The sequence below is a fragment of the Taudactylus pleione genome, unplaced genomic scaffold (assembly GCF_031769625.1).
Source record: "Taudactylus pleione unplaced genomic scaffold, aTauple2 ptg000016l, whole genome shotgun sequence".
In the NCBI taxonomy this organism is placed as follows: domain Eukaryota; kingdom Metazoa; phylum Chordata; class Amphibia; order Anura; family Myobatrachidae; genus Taudactylus; species Taudactylus pleione.
The window spans coordinates 37,105,006-37,123,904 of NW_028284418.1; the positions used below are offsets into that span (position 1 = coordinate 37,105,006).

The following is an 18,899-nucleotide window of genomic DNA, read 5'->3' on the forward strand; positions in this document are numbered from 1 at the left end:
GAACCATTGTTGAGAAAAATCTGAAGAAGATTTCTCAAAGAAAGGAACACTTTCATCAGTGTTCAGCATTTGACATTCCCGATTGGATCTTTCCCCCATTGCTACAATATAGTGTTCAAGCTATTTTCTTCAGCTAAAGACTTTTATGTGCTTGGTGTGCCCTCTAAGTGATTTTTGTTATTTCTGTTATTTATTGTTCCCACTAACATGGGAGCTACTTGAGGTGCTGCATTATTGTAGCGCAAGATAAAGGCATTGTTTATATATAATTATATATATATATATATATATATATTTTACAATGCTGTGTAATTATACTGCTGGGAATGCTGGCAGTGTAATTACCTAATGAGGGGCAGAGAGTGTGCAGAGTTTCAGCCGGCTGCATGGACTGATTTAGCGAGGGCCATCTGTCCCTGCAGTATTCGGCATAAAAAAGGATTCTCACATGGCGTTATATAAGATAAGACTTTAAGGGTTTTGTTTACGTTTTCCTGTTACCTCAATAGCAGAAACTGTTAAACGCTGTAGAGAACAATGTTTTGTGCTAAACCAGGGCTGTAACTAGAGTAATGCGGCCGGTGCCGCCACACAGAGCTCAGTGTGCCCTTGAGAGGGCCCGGCACCCGATGCAATTTCTATGTGTCGGGCCGCCTGCTTATGTGTATATACAGTACTAGCAGCGATGCACCTGGCTCCAGTCCTTCACAGCAGCCCTGATGGCTGCCTGTCTCAGCTGTCACTAGCAGCTGAGACCTCCCCCGGTTCCTGCACTCGGTGCCCTTTCTGTATGGACAAGAGAGACATCATGACATCTCTCCAGTCACCACACTCCCATAGTGGCAAGACTGAGGAGTGAGGAGCCGTTTTTCTGGGTGTGCAGGCAGAGTCCAGTACAGTAACAGACTGTGTTACACAGTCCATATACAAGGCGGCAGGCAGATTCAGCCTTCAGTCCACTCCAGACATGGTCATCAGTCTTTGTGCCTGGTCAGAGTATCAAAAACCAGGTGAGTGCTGACTGTGTGGGTTATATGTGTGGGGGCATTTTTACTGTGTGGCATATAATGTGTAAAGGGGGGGATTTCTACTGTGTGGCATAATGTGTAAGGGGGGATTTGACTACTATGGTCATAATGTGTAAGGTTAGTTACTACTGTGTGTCGTAATGTGTAAGGGACACTACTACTGTATAGCTTAACGTGTAAAAGGGACATTACTAATGTGAATGGAGGGTACTATAATTTGGCCACGCTCTTCCCCACGAGTCCAAGCACCTTCTTGGTGCCCTGTTCCCGTTTACAGTATAAAGGAGGGCGCCAAAGCTATATCTGACACAGGGCACCAAAATGTCTAGTTACGTCTCTGCGCTATACAGTGCGATGTTGTAGGAGTCAGGCATTAGCGGTGAAGTTAATTGTGTTATCTTCTCCTTTAACCCCTTCCTGCATAGCTGGGATACATTAACTCATGTAAGAACTTTTACCCTACCATCTTGTACAAGCTCACCCTACAGCAGTATACAGAAGGAGTTGGGTGCCTTACTGTCATCATTGGCATGCTCCCATCGGTATAACCAAACCAACTCATTGGAGGGGCTGAGCGCCCTGCATCTGCTGCCATTATCTGGTTACTCTACTGCCACTGCTGAGACGCCGGGCAAGCACACAGCATTTACACCAAGTCTGACCAGCCCCAAACACTGCAAGTCTCCTCGCATGCAGAGAGCGGCCGGCCAATCACCTCTGTGTGCTCATTGCATGGCACCGCGCATTTCCAGAGGCGGCGCACATTGTGGCGTTCCAGACACTCTCAGTAGCAGAAGTGTTTCATGGGCATTGGCTGCACGCTCCCAGTTGAGTTTGGGCAATGCCGACTTCGGATTACTACTTCACCGCTCCAAGCATCCTTAGGATGTTTGGAGCCTGCAGGGTGCTTGGTGGTGGGCCCTCTACACCTTGTGGGACCCTAAACATTTGCCAGTCTGGCCAACCTGTAATTACGCCACTGGATAGCAGAGACATGTAGTAACACAAGGTAGTGTAGAACAATTAGACTATCATCAGTGTGGAGGTGACATTGGAGGTGGAATGAACAAATTAGTTTCCCAAGAGGACATAGGGCTCTATTTATTAACATTATTTTTACTAAAATAAAGTGAAAAAGGGTGTTTTCACACCCTTTTCACATTGTTTTAGTATCACCTACAGTTACTAAATGGCAATTGGAGTAGAATTCGTAAAATTCTACTCCAACCCCTAAGTATCACTTATTTTTAGTAATCATATTGCATTTCCCATAATAGTAATGGGAAATGCGATCTGTGTGCAAGTTACTAAAAATAAATTGTGAAAAAATACCAGGGGAAGCCCTGTGATCCAGGGTCTCCCCCGGTTACCAGACTCCTGCTCTGCTCTGACAAGAAGAGCAGAAACCGGAGCCGGCCCCAGTGATCAGCTGATTCACTGTAAAAAAAAGTAAAAAAAAAAACAAACTTACCTGACTCCAGGGACAGGTGATCAGGGCTTCGGTGATGTCCTCTCTCCGGTCACCTGGTCTCCCATGATGCACTGTGGCCCAGTCGTCACTTGACAGGGTCCCAGTGCAGTATGGGATGTCAGCTGACTGGAGGACATGGAGGACGTCAACGGAGCCCGGATCATGCAAGTAAGTATAATTAAGGGAGAGGGGGTGTCGCGGGGGGGTTGCGGGGGGGTCCGTGATCGCGGTGGGCAGGGCTTTGTGGCGGGTCATGGCTTACCGCCAGGGAGGTGGCTGCAGCGGCGGCCGGTCAGCACATGCGCAGAGCACTTGTCATGGTATTTTTTTGCGAAAATACCGTAACTAGTGTGCGGAGGGGATTCGCAGGGACAGAGCTTTCTCGCAAGCTCTGTCCCTGCAAGGGATTTGTAGTAAATCCCTGTGATATTGCCTGAATTCGCAATGTGAATTCACTCGGTAATATCACACTACAATCTGCATTACCAATGCGGATTGTAGTAAATAGAGCCCAAAGTGAGAAAATCAGAGGGCTGAGCTCAGTGCCTAATGCAACCCTAACATATAGCAGGAGAGGAGGGAAGGAATTACCATGGGTAGGAACAAGCTGGGGGAGATGCAACAAGCCTTTGAGAAAGATACTGTGAAGAATTTGCCCAAAGCAACCAATCAGCATCTAACTGTCATTTATCTATTGCAGTCTATGAAATGACAATTAGAAGCTGATTCTCCACTTTATCTCTCTCCAAGGCTTGATACAAATCTACCCTTAAGTAGAGCGTGATCCAGGAAATAATTGTGTCACAAAGACCAAGACAGAGAAGAGTAGGAGTAGACAGGGATCAACATTGTCAAAAGCATCAGAGAGGTCAAGAGGATGAGTCTGGAGAAGTGATCTTTAAATTTTGCTTTAAGTAGATTGTTCAATTGTGTGTGTGCAGTGCAATGATGAGGGCAGAGGACTAATTGCAGAAAGTTGAGAATGAAATTAAAGGAAAGATTTGATTTCAATAAATAAAACTATTATTATATTAGCATGTTACTATTATTATATTAGCATGTTATTATTATTATATTCGCATGTTTCATTTTCTTCTTCATGTACCAGTGAAAGTAAATGCTTAAATACACTGAGAATATAACTTAGGCATGAGCAATGAGGATAGCACTTAAAGCTTCGGAATTGACTCTGTGTTCAGTTAATCAGTATCAGATAGCTAGTGCTGGCAACATCGTCATCATTCATCATTGTGAATTTGCATCCGCAAGTGGTACGGTAACTGACAAGCATTTAGGAATCTACACGTGGGTAACTCCATTACTTGAACACTTGCCCTGATTCAAAGCCGGACACTCTTTCAGAGCGCTCGCTCTGAATCAGGGCGTTTTTTTTTTTTTTTCTCTGGAACCGGCCTCCTGGCCACTCGCTAAGCTGTGGGTGACCACCTACAGCTTTTGCGAGCGGCCAGGGGATGGTCTCGATGGTTGCGACCATCGGGGCTTGCGACGAGACCCTTGTGGTAGGGTCTCGTTCCCGCAAGCCCCAGTGAGCTTCCTGCTCTAAATAGAGCAGGAAGCTCACCACTGACATCACTGGTGATGTCAGTGGAGCCTCCCACAAACGGCAGGCGTTCCCTCGGGAACGCCTCCGTTTGTATAGCCACCCCCCCTGCCCGCCTCCAAAACGGGGCGAGCTGTCAATCACAATCGACAGCCGGCCCGTTTTGGTGCAAGACCCGCAGTGATGAAGCACCCGTCGCTGGCCGGATCTTGCGCATGCGCACGTCGGAGGTGGGGCATGTGCAGGGGGCAAACATTGACCTGCTTGCGAGCGCATAGCGTGCGGGTCTGAATCAGCTCCACTGTCTTAAGGTGGGTACACACTACACAGATATATCTGCAGATGATGGTTGTTCGTACACACTGAACAACCATCATCTGTGCCTGCTCGCAGGTCACGGCGACCAGGGGGTGTGTCCTGGTGGGCGGGGGGCATGTCCTGCCCCCTCCTCGCGGCTGCCGCTGTGTGTGTATGTGCGGTCTGCCGTACACACCTGCCGATGGACAGATGTGTCTGCAGACATATCTGTCCATTGGCTGTGCAGCACAGCCAATGCAATATGTCGGTGAAGATATCGCAGGTACACACTGCCCGATGGGCAGCAGATACATTGGCCGATCAATTGATCGGCCAATATATCTGTCAGTGTGTATCCAGCTTTAGGGGCATACACACGGGATGATGTGCTGTATGAACGATATTGGTGAAAGATTTCCCTTGAACTTTCTGTAGTGCAGGTCAAATGATATTGGGTGTACACACTGATAGATATCTATGTTAGATATCTTGCAGTGTAGTCATCCTGCCACATCTCTGAACAGGCAATTATTGACGATATCGTCCTAATTTGCCTGCATGCACGGACGACAAAAGATATCGTTATCGTCCAGCGGGAGTGCGCATCGTTGGTCGTTCACTGCATACACACTGAACGATGTGAATGATATATCGTTGAACGATATTGTCTCATGTGTATGCTCCTTTACTGTTCTTGGTCTGTATTGGCACAGCCCCTCCCTCTCACATTCCACCTCCCCAAACATATGAAGGTGCAAGTACTAAATCTGCATGCTGTAGGTGTTTAATTTTTTTTTGGGGGGGTGGTACGAGCAATACAAATTTCCATATAGTACACATAAGAAATTGTATTAGGGGCAACCGCAGAATTTGAAAGGAGGGGGGGTTCTATATATATTTTACATAGAACACACACATAGGGCTCTATTTACTACAATCCGCATATTGAATGCAGATTGTAGTGTGATATTAACGACTGAACTCGCATTGCGAACTCAGGCAATACGAGTGGGATTAACTACAAATCCCTTTCAGGGACAGAGCTTGCGATAAAGCTCTGCCCTGCGAATCCCATCCGCACACTAGTCACGATATTTTCGCAAAATATACCGTGACAAAGTGCCCGCGCATGTGCCGACCAGCCGCCGCTGCCCCCGGAGCTAAGCCCCGCCCCCAGTGCTAAGCCGCGCACCCCCGCGACCCCCCTCCCTTAATTACACTTACCTGCATGATCCGGGCCTCTGGTGATGTCCTCCATGCCTCCGGTCAGGTGATCTCCCACGCTGCACTGGGACCCGATCACCTGATGACCGGGCCGCAGTGCAGTATGGGAGACCAGCTGACCGGAGGGAGGACATCACCGGAGCCCTGATCATTGGTCCATGGAGTCAGGTAAGTAAAAAAATTGTTTTACAATTTTTTTTTTTTGCAGTGAATCAGCTTGCGGTCTGTTTAGACCACACAGCTGATCACTGGGACCGACTCCCGTCTCTGCTCTCCCCGATAGAGCAGAGTAGGAGTCCGGTAACCGGGGGAGACCCTTGATAACGCCACCTCCAGGTGGCGTTATTATCACAGGGCCTCCCCAGATATTTTTTTCACAATTTATTTTTAGTAACTACCAGACAGATCACATTTCCCATTACAATTATGGGAAATACGATCTGATTACTAAAAATAAGTACTATGGGGTTGGAGTAGAATTTTACGAATTCTACTCCAATTGCCCTGTAATAACTATAGGTGATACTAAAATAATGTGAAAACGGTGTGAAAACACCCTTTTTCACTTTATTTTAGTCAAAATAATGTTAATAAACAGAGCCCATAGACACAGATATTATATTTAACACAGAGAGACATATATTATATCACACACACACACATACTGTACAGTATATATAACACACAGGTACCTATATCATACACACACTTACACTTTTGATGTAGCACAGCAAGTTGTTGAATGAGACAGGGCCAGACATTTTGCATTATTAGGCTCATGTAATCAATCATATTGGCTCCGCCCCCTCCCCTTAGACTCTTACGTCTCTCATGTGTTATATTTCTATGCTCAAACCACATACTGGACCCAGACCAACATTACTGTGTGACTGGGTAATAGAGTACAGTATATCCCACTTTTTACCCTTGCAATGTGGCTCTTAACCCAAACTTGTCAACACTCCCGGAAGGTGTGGGAGAGTCCCGAATTTGGGGGGTCTCTCCCGACCCCCCAACATAGTTGGTCAGTCTTCTGGTTCCGTCCACTTCCCGACTGAAGTGGACAGCTGGGAGGTTGGATGACACAATTCACATTAAATCGTATTATCCTAGCGTCGCCCCAGCTGCAAAATTCACAAATCGTGGTTTTGAACAGTAGGTGGTACGTCCACAATACGAGTAGCCCTGTCCCCACTGTAAGATGCGACTTTCAACGATGAGGAAAATGTGGCACCACGCGCCATTGGAGTGGATTGCCCTCTCAGCGGGGGCTTAAATAAATTTTGCAAGTATGTCCTTACCTCATGTATTAAACATCTTTTATACTACACATTGTAAGCTTAAAAGCAGGGTCCTCTTACCTCTATCTCTGTCTGTTAATACGCAGTCTAATTTTATTACTGTTCTGCTCCCAATTGTATAGTTCAGCAGAATATGCTTGTTCTATAGTAATAATGACAACTCAGCATGAGCCCTTTGTGTTCACTTGGGCACTCTGAAAATTCACTAATCTGGACAAGCCATCATAATACATTTGCAATCTTACACTGTCCTATTTCATGGGTGACAACATTCTTCTAACTCTGGAATAACAACTATCTCTGACTCCCTTTTTGTTCAATCTTGTGTCCAATTAATACAATCCCTACAAGACTTTCTAGGTCTGGGCAAACACATTAGCAGTTTGTGATCACGCATGTCTTTATGAACATTGATTGAGCTTAGCTGAGAATGGACAATTTGCAGCAACATGATTTCAGCTAAATATTTGTCAATTGCACTTACTAAGAAAAGCAAAACCGCTTATAAAATTTGAATTTAACAACTGCTACCGGCTATTGCTGCCATTCTGGTTCTTGTACTTTTCTGTCCATTTTATTGCAGCCAGGTATGTAGACTTTGTTATAGACAGTAGCCATAGCAATGTTATCATAGAATGCATCAGTCTGGCATCAAGATAAAGTGATTTGTCCAGGGTCACAAAGAGCAAACACTGGGATGTAAATCAGGATATCCAGAATGCCTCTTTTGGTTGTCCTTGCAATAAGGCAAAGCCCAGTTCTCTTTCACAATATGCCCATAGCCTGCATCCAAGTCCAATTCTGTTACTGGATTTCTGATGGCTCTTCTGATTCCACAGGAATACAGTTACTGCTGGATCATGTATATCATTAATGCTGACGTTCCACTCAGTGAAGTTGGAGTGAGAGTGATGACATCTCAGACCTTATCTCCCTTCACACTCCCACCCACCCACTTCGCTCAACAAATGCATGCCACCTCTCCTGCCGTATGATTACTTCCTCCCACTGCCGCCTCCAAGATTTTGCACATGCTTCTCCATACCTCTCCCTCTCCCGATCAGACTTTCCTCCTCTCTACAAATCTTCAAACGGACTCTCAAGACCCATTACTTCATCATTGCCTTCCAGCTCTCATCCTAACCCGCTGCTTCATGCTCTTTTCTGACTGTCTACCGCATCTGTGTCACCCCTGTCTGTCTGCCCCTCCCCTTTAGAATGTAAGTTCTCAGGAGCAGGGTCCTCTTCCCTCATGTGCTTATCCTTCTCTTACTCATACTATCATCTACTCCTAACTCCCCACAAGGGCACCCAACACTTGGCTGCTTGCGCCCTGCTACTTGTTAAATGTTTTGATCCCTAACTTTGTCCTTGTCCTGCATTGTATCATACTGTAAGTCGCTGATTTCTTGTTTGCTCACTTGTTAATGTACTTGTGGTGCCATATAAATAAAGGATAATAATAATAATGACAAATCTCATTCTGTCCCAGATAGATTGCCAATTATTTTGGGAGTCTCCCAGACATTTTAGGATAGTCAGCAAGTACTAACTCTACCCAGTGGCATTTCTATAATGGGTGTTGAGTGTGCGATGCACATAAGCCCCTGCACACAGAACAAATGCCACGCCATGCCTGCAGCGGGTCCCCCCTATTCAAATTACCATGAACTTTACCGATGTTGCTTATTAAGTAAATACAAGTAAGGAAATAACTGATACAAATGATCTTGTCACTACTTAAAGCTCCCTGGCCCTCCAAACAATACTTTTAAATCAAACAAGGTTATGTTTCAAGGACAGAAAGTACTCTTTTACTCATCCCCCTTTTTACATGTAAATGTAATTGCAGATTGCACTATGTCCAAGAGTTTTAACGTTGGTCCCTGGAAATATTTTCCACAGGAAATGTCTGTTTTTTTACACCACCTGTACAGTACAATAGGCCTGATTCAGAGTTGTACGCTGTGCCGATGATTTCGCAGTTGAGCGATTATCCACCCGTCTGTGGATGCGTCTGAGTCTCACTGCGCATTTGTCAAGGTACATTACCGTAGTCGCTCGCAGCAAGTATTTATTAGCAGTGTGATTGACAGCCAGGGAGCATTTGGGGGAGATAACGGGGCATCCTGCAAGGAACGCAGGTGTGTCGCAACAGTTTTGGGAGCGTGTCTCACCCTGCGACTGCGAGTTCGTATGCAAGGAATATGGCTCCGGTGTTAATAAAATGATCTGCAACCGATCATGCATCTTTGTACGCAGATGCTGCAACATTTTACGCAGTTGCCTGGATTTGCAAAGCCACAGGTGGGCATCTCATTTGCATATTTTCACGTAGCAGCTGCATACACATAAGCAGTAACGGTGTCATTATAGTACAGCCCTGAATCAGGTTCAATATTTCTCATTCTACTGTATGTACATGGAGCACTTTGCACTCTGCAACTTTATTCTCTTATAGGCTTTGGTAGTGTTGGCATGTTTTTGTTTCTCTTGCATAAAATACTGCTTCCACATTCAGATTACATTTACAATTCTTACACTTAGAGATAAGTGTAAGCTTAGGTCAAGCACAGTAAGGGGGTGGTAACGTAAATGAGACCAAGTTAGACCTGGACACAGACACATACATGTGCCCATCAGGAGGCTTATCTCTTTCAGGTACTGGAACTTTGGTGCAAAACACACACTGATGATTAGGATGACAAACGGCTGCTGTTTCTGCATTGGCTGATTGGCGGGGGCGCTTGGTGCTTACTAGTCTCACTGCTCTAAAAGATTTGATCTCTTGCTATGTTCATCGGGGTCCATTCAGATTCCGATAATTAACATAATGAATAGATCCCTTAGTGAGTATTTCAAAAGCAAAAAAAGTCAGATTATAACCATATCAAAAGGGGTATTCAATTTGGAGCGAAAAGTCCGTGCTGGACTTTTCACTCCACATCGCTGCCGCTAATAGCCTATTCTAGAAAACACCTGCCGCATACTTGCAGAATAGCCCTGAACCTATTCCCCTATTTTTAAACACTTTTTTCCATTTTTTTTTCACCCCAATTTTTTAATATTTTTTTGGGGGGGTCCCTAATTTTCTTTTTTTTAACTTTTTTTGACAATTTATTTATTATAAAATGACATTCCCATTAACCCTAGGAATGTAATTTATTTTTAAATGACATTCCCAGGGTTGCAGGCTATTTTTTTTAAGCCTGCATCCCTAAACCCCAATACTGCACTTTTTTTCGCCACCTATTCAGTGGTGAAAAGTTATCCCCGTTTTTTCTCAAAGACTTTTCGAACCTGCGAAAAGTCTTTGAAATTGAATACGGGGATAATTGAAATCAGCGAAAATTACGTGATTCCGTAATTTTCGCTCCAAATTGAGTACCCCTGGTAGACTTCTATTTTGACTGCTTGGAGTATGATGTGCTTCCATGCATACAGCACCAAGTGTCACTTGACATTATATTCAGATGTTGGCTACTTACTAGACTGTTTGCTGAATCTCCCTGCTCGCTCTCCTATACATACAGTAGAAGGCCAGGAAATAATAACTAACTAAATCAGGTCATTTGTTTTAAGTAAATAACGAGCATGGAATACATTTTTAACTGGCACAGATGTAATTATGAATCTGTAAATATTAAGTCCTACTCAGATCAAAACAAATTATTATAATAATTACCAATGAACTGCAGTGTTATCAGCTCAGCAATGAATATTTGGGGCATCATCAGAAAATAATAGAAGCAGAACTGCACGTTCTTTCTCATTTGCCAAAATGACAAATATTCAATTATACTTCATTTTGCATATTAAAATAAAAATTACCATATTTTGGGGATCCTTCTTCATAGAATGCAGCATTGTAGCTGTAGTGATGTTCATCCTTCACTGATTTACATTCTCTGTACATGATAACCAAATGGTAGAAATAAATAGTTATGTGTAGTAATTATCTTGTCATTTTGTGAAGCCCTACTATTTACTGGGGCAGATTTCGGGGTCAAATTGCCCCTAGACATCCCCCAATTTCACTATATTCTATATTTGTTTTAAAAGCCCTATTGTGGCAATGGGCAGTATCGCATTATAAAAAAACAAGCCATGAGCTATTACTTGTATTGTATTGTATTTGTAATTATGTACACATATTTACTAAGTAGGACAGATTACACGGGTTTCCTTATTGCTTTCAAATTTTGCTTTCAAAACATTTTGGACTTAGAGTAATAAAACAAACATCTGAATGCCGCCCCCAGCAAGTGGCACCCCTAAGCACCATGCCTGATGGGAAAACCACCACTGGCTGTAAGGACTAGAGGTACGCTCTGCTATTGCAGAAAGCACAATAGGTCACAGAAATGTTCAGTATTCCATCCCCATTCCCAGGAAACATCTGATTATTATCATCAGTTACTGAAGCATAAGACACCTCATATCTGGTTTTCCAGAAGGGGGCCTGGGTTTTACGACAGTCGTAAACTGGGTAAAGTCTTATCTTTTATCACTGAAAATTCTTAGAATAATTTGTATGCCTGTAACCACAGGTTCACTGATATCAAAACCAACATCCTTGGCACCGAGGATAAGCTGTTCCCTTATTCTTGGAATATGCCATAGGAAGTATTTTTATGCTAAAATATTAGTAATTAACAACCTTAAAAGTTAGATTTTCCCTTTCAGACATTGTCATTGTAAAAAAATTATTCCCTAGTTGGCAAATCCTCCAGATCGTGCGACTGTCTGATGTGATATATAAAAAGCACAACAAACCACAATGTTGGGCTGTTAGTGCTGAATTCAAACCCACAGAGACAATAAGAGTGAGAAAACCATAGTTTGTAGCCAATGCTCAGATGTACTGGACTCTGACCAAAGTAGGATTCCTGATCATTTAGGCTCTAAGGCCAATTATAATTGTGTGTTTGAAATAATATCACAGAGATTCTAGGCATTTTCCAGACATTCCATGCTCATAATGCTTAGCTTTCTGGGGATTCTCAGGCAAAAGACTTTGCTAGGTGGTGGTCACAATTATTACTGGGTCACGTCATTTTAAATCCTCTACACAAGAAACATGGTGACTTGTGCACACAGATAAAGAAATTATCCTAAGTGATTTATTAGTATCCTCTGTCTACTGACTCAGAATATCCCATGTGAGGATGGAAGGGATAATGGCTCATACGCTTCAAGAAATTCTGCCAAAGCTTCAGATCTCTGAATTCAAATGAGACGTCACCAAAGGCAATAGTAGAATCAGACTTATAAGAAAAATTATTTCTAGTGAAAATGACACATCTTTATCTAAAGAATGTTGCATACTCCATAAAAGGTAATCACTTGTAGTCCAGGAATGTGCATATGATTCTGTTCTATACCAATAATTGCCTCTCTTGTTTCTTCCCTCTACATGCCCAAATACATATAGCACAGTAAAGTAACACAGTTATGTTCAGTAAGCACAGATGGTGTAATGGCCTGACATTATTGCCTCACAGCCCTGAGATTCGATTCCCACAACAACCCTAACTGTGTGGCCTTGGTATATTCTCCCAGTGCTTGCGTTGGTTTCCTCCGGTTAATCCTGTTTCCTCCCAGGTTAATTGGCTCCCAATAAAATATGAACCCTAGTGTGTCTGTGTGTTTCCATATGGTAGGGAACATAGATTGTAAGCTCCACTGGGGCAGGGACGGATGTGAATGGCTAAACACATACCTATGTATTATTTAAGTATGTTTAATTTCATGTGCTGCGTATAATTTGTGTTTCAAATAGATAGGCATAGAAGATGGTACTAATCAAAATTTCCAGTGCTAAACTAGTTAGAAATAGCTCCACAACTTGTGAGTCGTTAATCATAATTAGAATTATTATGTGCATAATTTTCTGCAATAAAAAGGCACCAATTGCACCAAATAATATTCATGTCTTCTTAATGCCACACAACTGCATTTGCTAATTTATAAATGTTGCCAATAAGATAAAAAGAAATTGCATATAAGACATAGTGTATATTGATATTGAGAACACCAGAAAATGATTATTGAATTCAATGGAAATGCTGGAGAAACATATTTTGCCTACTGTGAAATAGGAGTCCTAAATAACTCTATAATGGAATGACTATGAATATTATTGGCGGCTCTGTGACAAAGCTCTGCAAGAAATGGGTACATAGTCATTTAGTTATATAACTGTAATGCAGATTCTAGGAGTTAATTGAGTAAACTAAATTTTTAAGTTATATTACTATATATAAACAGTACATATTAAACAAGAGATCAACCTTCCAATTAATCACTTAGCAAATAGTAATATCAGTAACTAGTGACACCCAAACTGAGCAAGACTCATTCAACTCTTGAGCAAGAAGCAGATATACTGTATATATTTTTTTATTTTTGTAAAATGTTTAAATATAGATCCATAGTTATTTGTCTACAAGGAGTTGTATAATATAGAAGTTATGGGAAACTCATTTTTTTGTAGCTAGAAAATAAATATATTGTAGTGCTCTCTAGAAATTGTAAATAAATGTATCCTTAGTTGATTTCCACTAAAGTTGCAAATTTTATTACTCTATAACTATTTTCCCATGTGCTTTATATAGATTTTGATTAAATACAGTATATACACAACTAAATTAATGTTACATCTGATCCTTCAAAATGAGTGCCTACATAATCCTAATTATCGATTTATGGATTCAGATAGTGAGCACAGGCAATATACAATAGAACATAAATTGTGAGAGATGCAAGGAATTAATTTTTTAGAAAGGAAAATTATATTAAATAATCTTCAGTTTCATTTAAATACAAAGTTCTCTAGAAATATATTTAAATATTTATTTCCATATGCATGTATATGTGTGTGCGCATGTGTATGTATGTGTCTGTAACTGTGATAGTTTGATAGTTTTTTTGCACTATATCTATATATGTGTTCATATATCAATAATAGGTCTAAAAATAAACTAAATAAAACAATGTAGACGTTTTGTAACAATTTAGCTGGTGGCAGAGTTATAAATCCCAATATGCCTTATGAGTTAAGTGCCAGATGATACTTACCAGGAGTTGCAAAAATGGACTGGAAGTAGGAGGAAGATAATCAAGAGGGAGCCAATATACAACATAATCCAAGACTGGAAAATCCAAAGGCACTAAAATCAAAGACTGTTCTTCTGCAAGTTGTAGCCAGGACCAGTAAGGGATCCCAAGTGAGAACCAAGGAGACAGAGAAATGGAGCTGCTAACCTACTAAGAAGAGATTATCTACTTAATTAAAGATTTTCCCTCTAAACCCTTTAGCCAATCAGGACTGAAGTGCCAGAGAGAGATTGAGTTGATCAAAAGAACACCCCAGGCTCCAATAAAACAAACACCAAGATAGAGGATAGAAGGAGCTAAGAGGGAGGAGGGAGAGCTTAAAAAAAGGGATCCTATGTGTACAGTGCATGAAATAACACTCATTTAGATCTAGAAGTGTTTTTATTCCTAGTGAAATTATCACATGTTATACTAAGTTTAATAACAAGAAAATAAACTGTGAAATGAATAGAATTGCAATTTTCCTGCATGGACAGTGGCTTTGCAGAGAAGAAGCAATAAGCTGTAACATTTTGAACATCCCAGTAGATCATGTGAAGTTTAATGTGACATATAATGGTGGAGGTAGCGTATATGAGGCCTTACAGTGGACTTGAGAATGACAGAGTAGTAGCATTCTCCTTCTGATGCAAATGATTTGACACAGACTCATATTCCTACCATAACGCAATGTGACAGCTTTGATTCGTGCAGCAAAATTCTAGGAGGCACAGGTGAGGACCTCACAAGTCACGACCATCTCTCAACCTTCTTCCCCTTTCTCCTTCTCCCATCCTCCACTCCTGTTCCCAGTTCCTATTCACTCATCATGTACAGTACATGAGGTACAGTTTGGGGACATGCTACCCATAACATTTGTCACTTTTATTACCTTACCTACTGTCAAAATACATCTCCCATATTAAAAGTCCACTAAACCCCAACATTTCTAAAATAACACATGAAGGTAGAATAAGGTGTATAAAGTTATCCTGAGTCTTGTGCAGCTTAGAGGAGAGAAGTTACAGCAGCAGTATGATAGAATCATTCATAGGGGTCATTCCAATTAACTGCAAAGGTTACCATTGCAAACTGCGTTAAAACACCAGCAATGACACTGCATCTCGCATCCCTTGTGACCCACTCTCAGCTGAAATGCGCTTGTTTTTCCTCTCAGTTTTGAGCAAATTCAGGATGCCCTAAGGAGCAGCTGTTACCGAGCTGACTCGCACCCACAACGGATTTGCGGCTAATTGGATTGACCCCCATATAGTAAACAATGCCATAGTGGGGCACGGTGGTGCCATTGGTGTGACCGCCCATCCCCTATGCACATAATTTCATGGTGTCTCATAACAAGTGGCGGGAACAGTCAGATGTGTGCAGTGCATGTCCTAAAGACACCCCTTAAACATTTCTAAACCTGGAGGCTTCCCATAAGCTTCAAATGGCTAATGTCAGGGCAGCAACCGTGGTGGCCCTGAGGTGGCAGCACCAGTCACACACCCCTCATTAAAGGTATTATTAATCAGATAGGCAGTGTTTAAAAAAAAAAAAATAACAGAACAGGATTTTTACAAGCCAGAAGAAACATATGGAAATTGAAGGGAGGAAGACTGAAATTATTGAATTTTTACCAAAATGATGATAGATCCCAGCAATAGTCACTCTCAACACAGTTGTGGTGGGGACTCATACAGGCAAAATAATTGAACAATGCATGGGGCAAATTGATAAGTCTTAGGGGTAGATTTACTAAAACTTCTAAAAAGGAAAAGTTGAGGTGTTCTCCATAGAAACCAATCCGATTCTAGATATTATTTCTAGAATGTACAAAATAAATAGTAGTTAGAATCTGATTGGTTGCTAACCACGATTTTCCAGATCACTAAGGTTGTAGTTGGGGAGTGGACGCCTTCTGACCCAGGCTCCTGGTTGCTTAATTTGATAGATTTACCTATTTCCAAATATAAGAAGTTTTTATTCAAACATTTTGTCAATGCGGCAAGGCCGTTATTCCGGTTTCTGGAAAGCACCCCCCCCCTTCATATCTGCTTGGTTGCACAGAATAGATTTGTGTATGGATATGGAGGCAGGGCCGAAACTAGGATATCTGTCACCCGGTGCAAGGTAGCAATTTTGCGCCCCCTCCCTTCCTGTACCTGGATTTTGTCCTTGCTCCTCCATAAGGCAGTGCACTAGTGAAATGTCCCTGGTATAGTGACTTACATTATTCCACACACAATAATGCCCATTACACATTATGCCACACACTATAATGCCTATTACCAAAGTGCCACTTACATATTTGCTCGACACCATTTTATGCCCCACAGTAAGGCTTCTAATTACTTTAAAATTACCTGCTCGTTGTCAGGGGTTCCATGCTCTTTGCCAGGGGGTTCCATGCTTGTTGCCAGGGGGTTTCATGCTCGTTGCCAGGGGGTTTCATGCTCGTTGCTATGGGGTTTATGCTCATTGCTATGGGGCTTATGCTCGTTGCTATGGGGTTTATGCTCGTTGCCACGGGTTACATGCTCGTTGCCATGAGGTTTATGCTCATTGCCAGGGGGTTTCATGGGAGAAGATGCAGCTTTCAGCATCTTCTCCTGGTACTTGCGCTGGCCTAACAGACACACGAGGTCCAGTAGGACCACTAGTGTCCGTCTCCTCCTCGGCGGCAGCCATTTTTGGATGGGCGTTTTCAGCAGGGTCCATGCGGACGACTAGTCCACATGGAATCTGCTGAAAATTACCATCTGAAAATGGCCGCCGCCGAGGAGGAGACACACTAGAGGTCCAGTAAGGACCTCTAGCATCTGTCTCCTCCTTGGCGGCGCCCATTTTTGGATGGCCGTCTTCTGACTCTGCAGCCCCCAAGCCAACGTGATCCATCCCTTTTTCACCCCCTGCATTCCGGCACCCGGTGCACGTGCACCTCTAGCCCCCCCTAGTTACGGCCCTGATGGAGGATCTATTTCTATCCAGCTAGGACAGTCGACAGGAGTTTACTGCTACATGGTTTGCCTGGCTCGAATACAAAGAATCTGCTGCATACCGTGAAAATCTGACCAGATAAACTGGGTGGGTTTAGACACCCTATCTTTTCCTATTTCCTGTTTTCTTTGGTACCGACGTTGTTTTCTTTTTATATACTTAACTTAATCTGTCCTTTTTCCCATTCCATTTCCTGGTTCTCCTACCCTCAGTGTTCTTTCCTTATATCCCTTCCCATGTGTTCTTTATTTCCTTTTGTTATATATTTGAAAAACGCATTTATACTGTGTCTGTATTCAGGGCCTGATTCAGCAAGGATCGCTATTCTGCTAATACGCACGCTGCGCAGTAGCTAATATCAGCGGTGATATGCAAATGTTTGTGACCACAGCCTAACATAAGGACGCCCACTTCCCCTTACTCACATCCATATACTTGGGCAACATAGCGAAGTAATCGGTAACATCGAGTAACATGGGACCCATACGCACAGTTAAGGCAGGTCAGACCTCACTTGGAATTGCTCATTTCAGCACACGCTATGAGGCCTCAGGCTGCATATGGCCATGAAGTGGATAATTTATGCACACCCCTGCAACGGCGTTACAACGCACTGGCACGCCTGCGTTCGCCCGACCACCCCCCTGTCACCAACCACAAATGGCACTTCCTGTCAATCACTCTGTAATGGGTCTGCGTACCCTCTGCAATCGCAGTTTAGATGGCAAATGCTACTTTGTGCATGCACACTGCGATGGATGCGCACTGCAAATTAATCGACTGATTGCGTGCGTATTAGCAACTGCGTTGCTTCTGAATCAGGCCCACAATTTGTATTTTGGTGATTGCTAATAAATATTGATTACACAAAAAAAAATAATCTGATTGGTTGCTTTGGCAGCAGCTCCATTTTTCCTTTTTAGTAGTTTTAGTAAACTAAACTCAAAGGGGACAGGTTATACAGTAGATGGACCTGTAGGGTATTATTTGTCCTCACATTCTATGTTTCTATTGTAAGGTGGCTCTGTTAAAAAATATATAGTGGGTAAAATAAGTGTTGAACACATCAACATGTTTCTCAGTAAATATATTTGTAATGGGGCTATTGTAATGAAGTTTTCACCAAATGTCAGCAACTACCCATGCCATCCACACATGCAAAGAAATCAAACCATAGATGTCCATACATTATATCATGTGTAATAATATGAATTGACACAGGGAAAAAGTAATGAACATATGAAGAAAGGGAGGTGCAAAAAGGCATGGAAAGCCAAGAAGACACCACCTTAAATCAGTAATTAGAAAGCAATCCTGCCCTTTGTCAGTGCAAATTAATATAAGCTGGTTCAGTCCCAACTGATGGCCTATAAAAAGGTGTCTCATTACCAAGGTGTCACACAAGAAACATCTCATGGTGGGTAAAATAAAAAAACTCTCTCAAGACCTTTGCAACCTTATTTTTGCAAAGCATACTGATGGCATTGGTTACGAAAGGATTTCTAAACTTCTGAATGTTCCAGTGAGCACTGTTGGGGCCATAATCCGGAAGTGGAAAGACCATAATTTCACCATAAACCAGCCACGACCTGGTGCTCCTCACAAGATTTATGGCAGAGGAGTGAAAAGAATAATCAGAAGAGTTGTCCAAGAGCCAAGGACCACTTGTGGAAAGCATCAGAAAGACTTGGAATTAGTAGGTACAATTGTTTCAAAGAAAACAATAAGTAATGCACTCAACCGCCATGGCCTGTATGCACGCTCACCACTCAAGACTCCATTGCTGAAGAAAAAGCATGCTGAAGCTCCTTTAAATTTAAAGTTTGCTGCACAACATTTGTCCACAAGCCTGTGAAATACTGGGAGAATATAGGCCCTCATTCAGAGCCGTACGCTCTGAGCAGAGCGCACGCTCTGAATGA

At 42.5% G+C, this 18,899-nt stretch overlaps 1 protein-coding gene across 1 annotated transcript in view; it reads right to left on the minus strand.

Moving 5' to 3' along the window:
- The window catches only part of WNT8B (Wnt family member 8B), a 46,454-nt gene extending 32,427 nt beyond the window's left edge, over positions 1 to 14,027 (minus strand). The window contains exon 1 of the mRNA XM_088473599.1: positions 13,963 to 14,027. Within this exon, the coding sequence (XP_088329725.1) occupies positions 13,963 to 14,027 (65 nt within the window). The remainder of the gene's footprint in view (positions 1 to 13,962) is intronic.
- Positions 14,028 to 18,899: the final 4,872 nt, after the last annotated feature.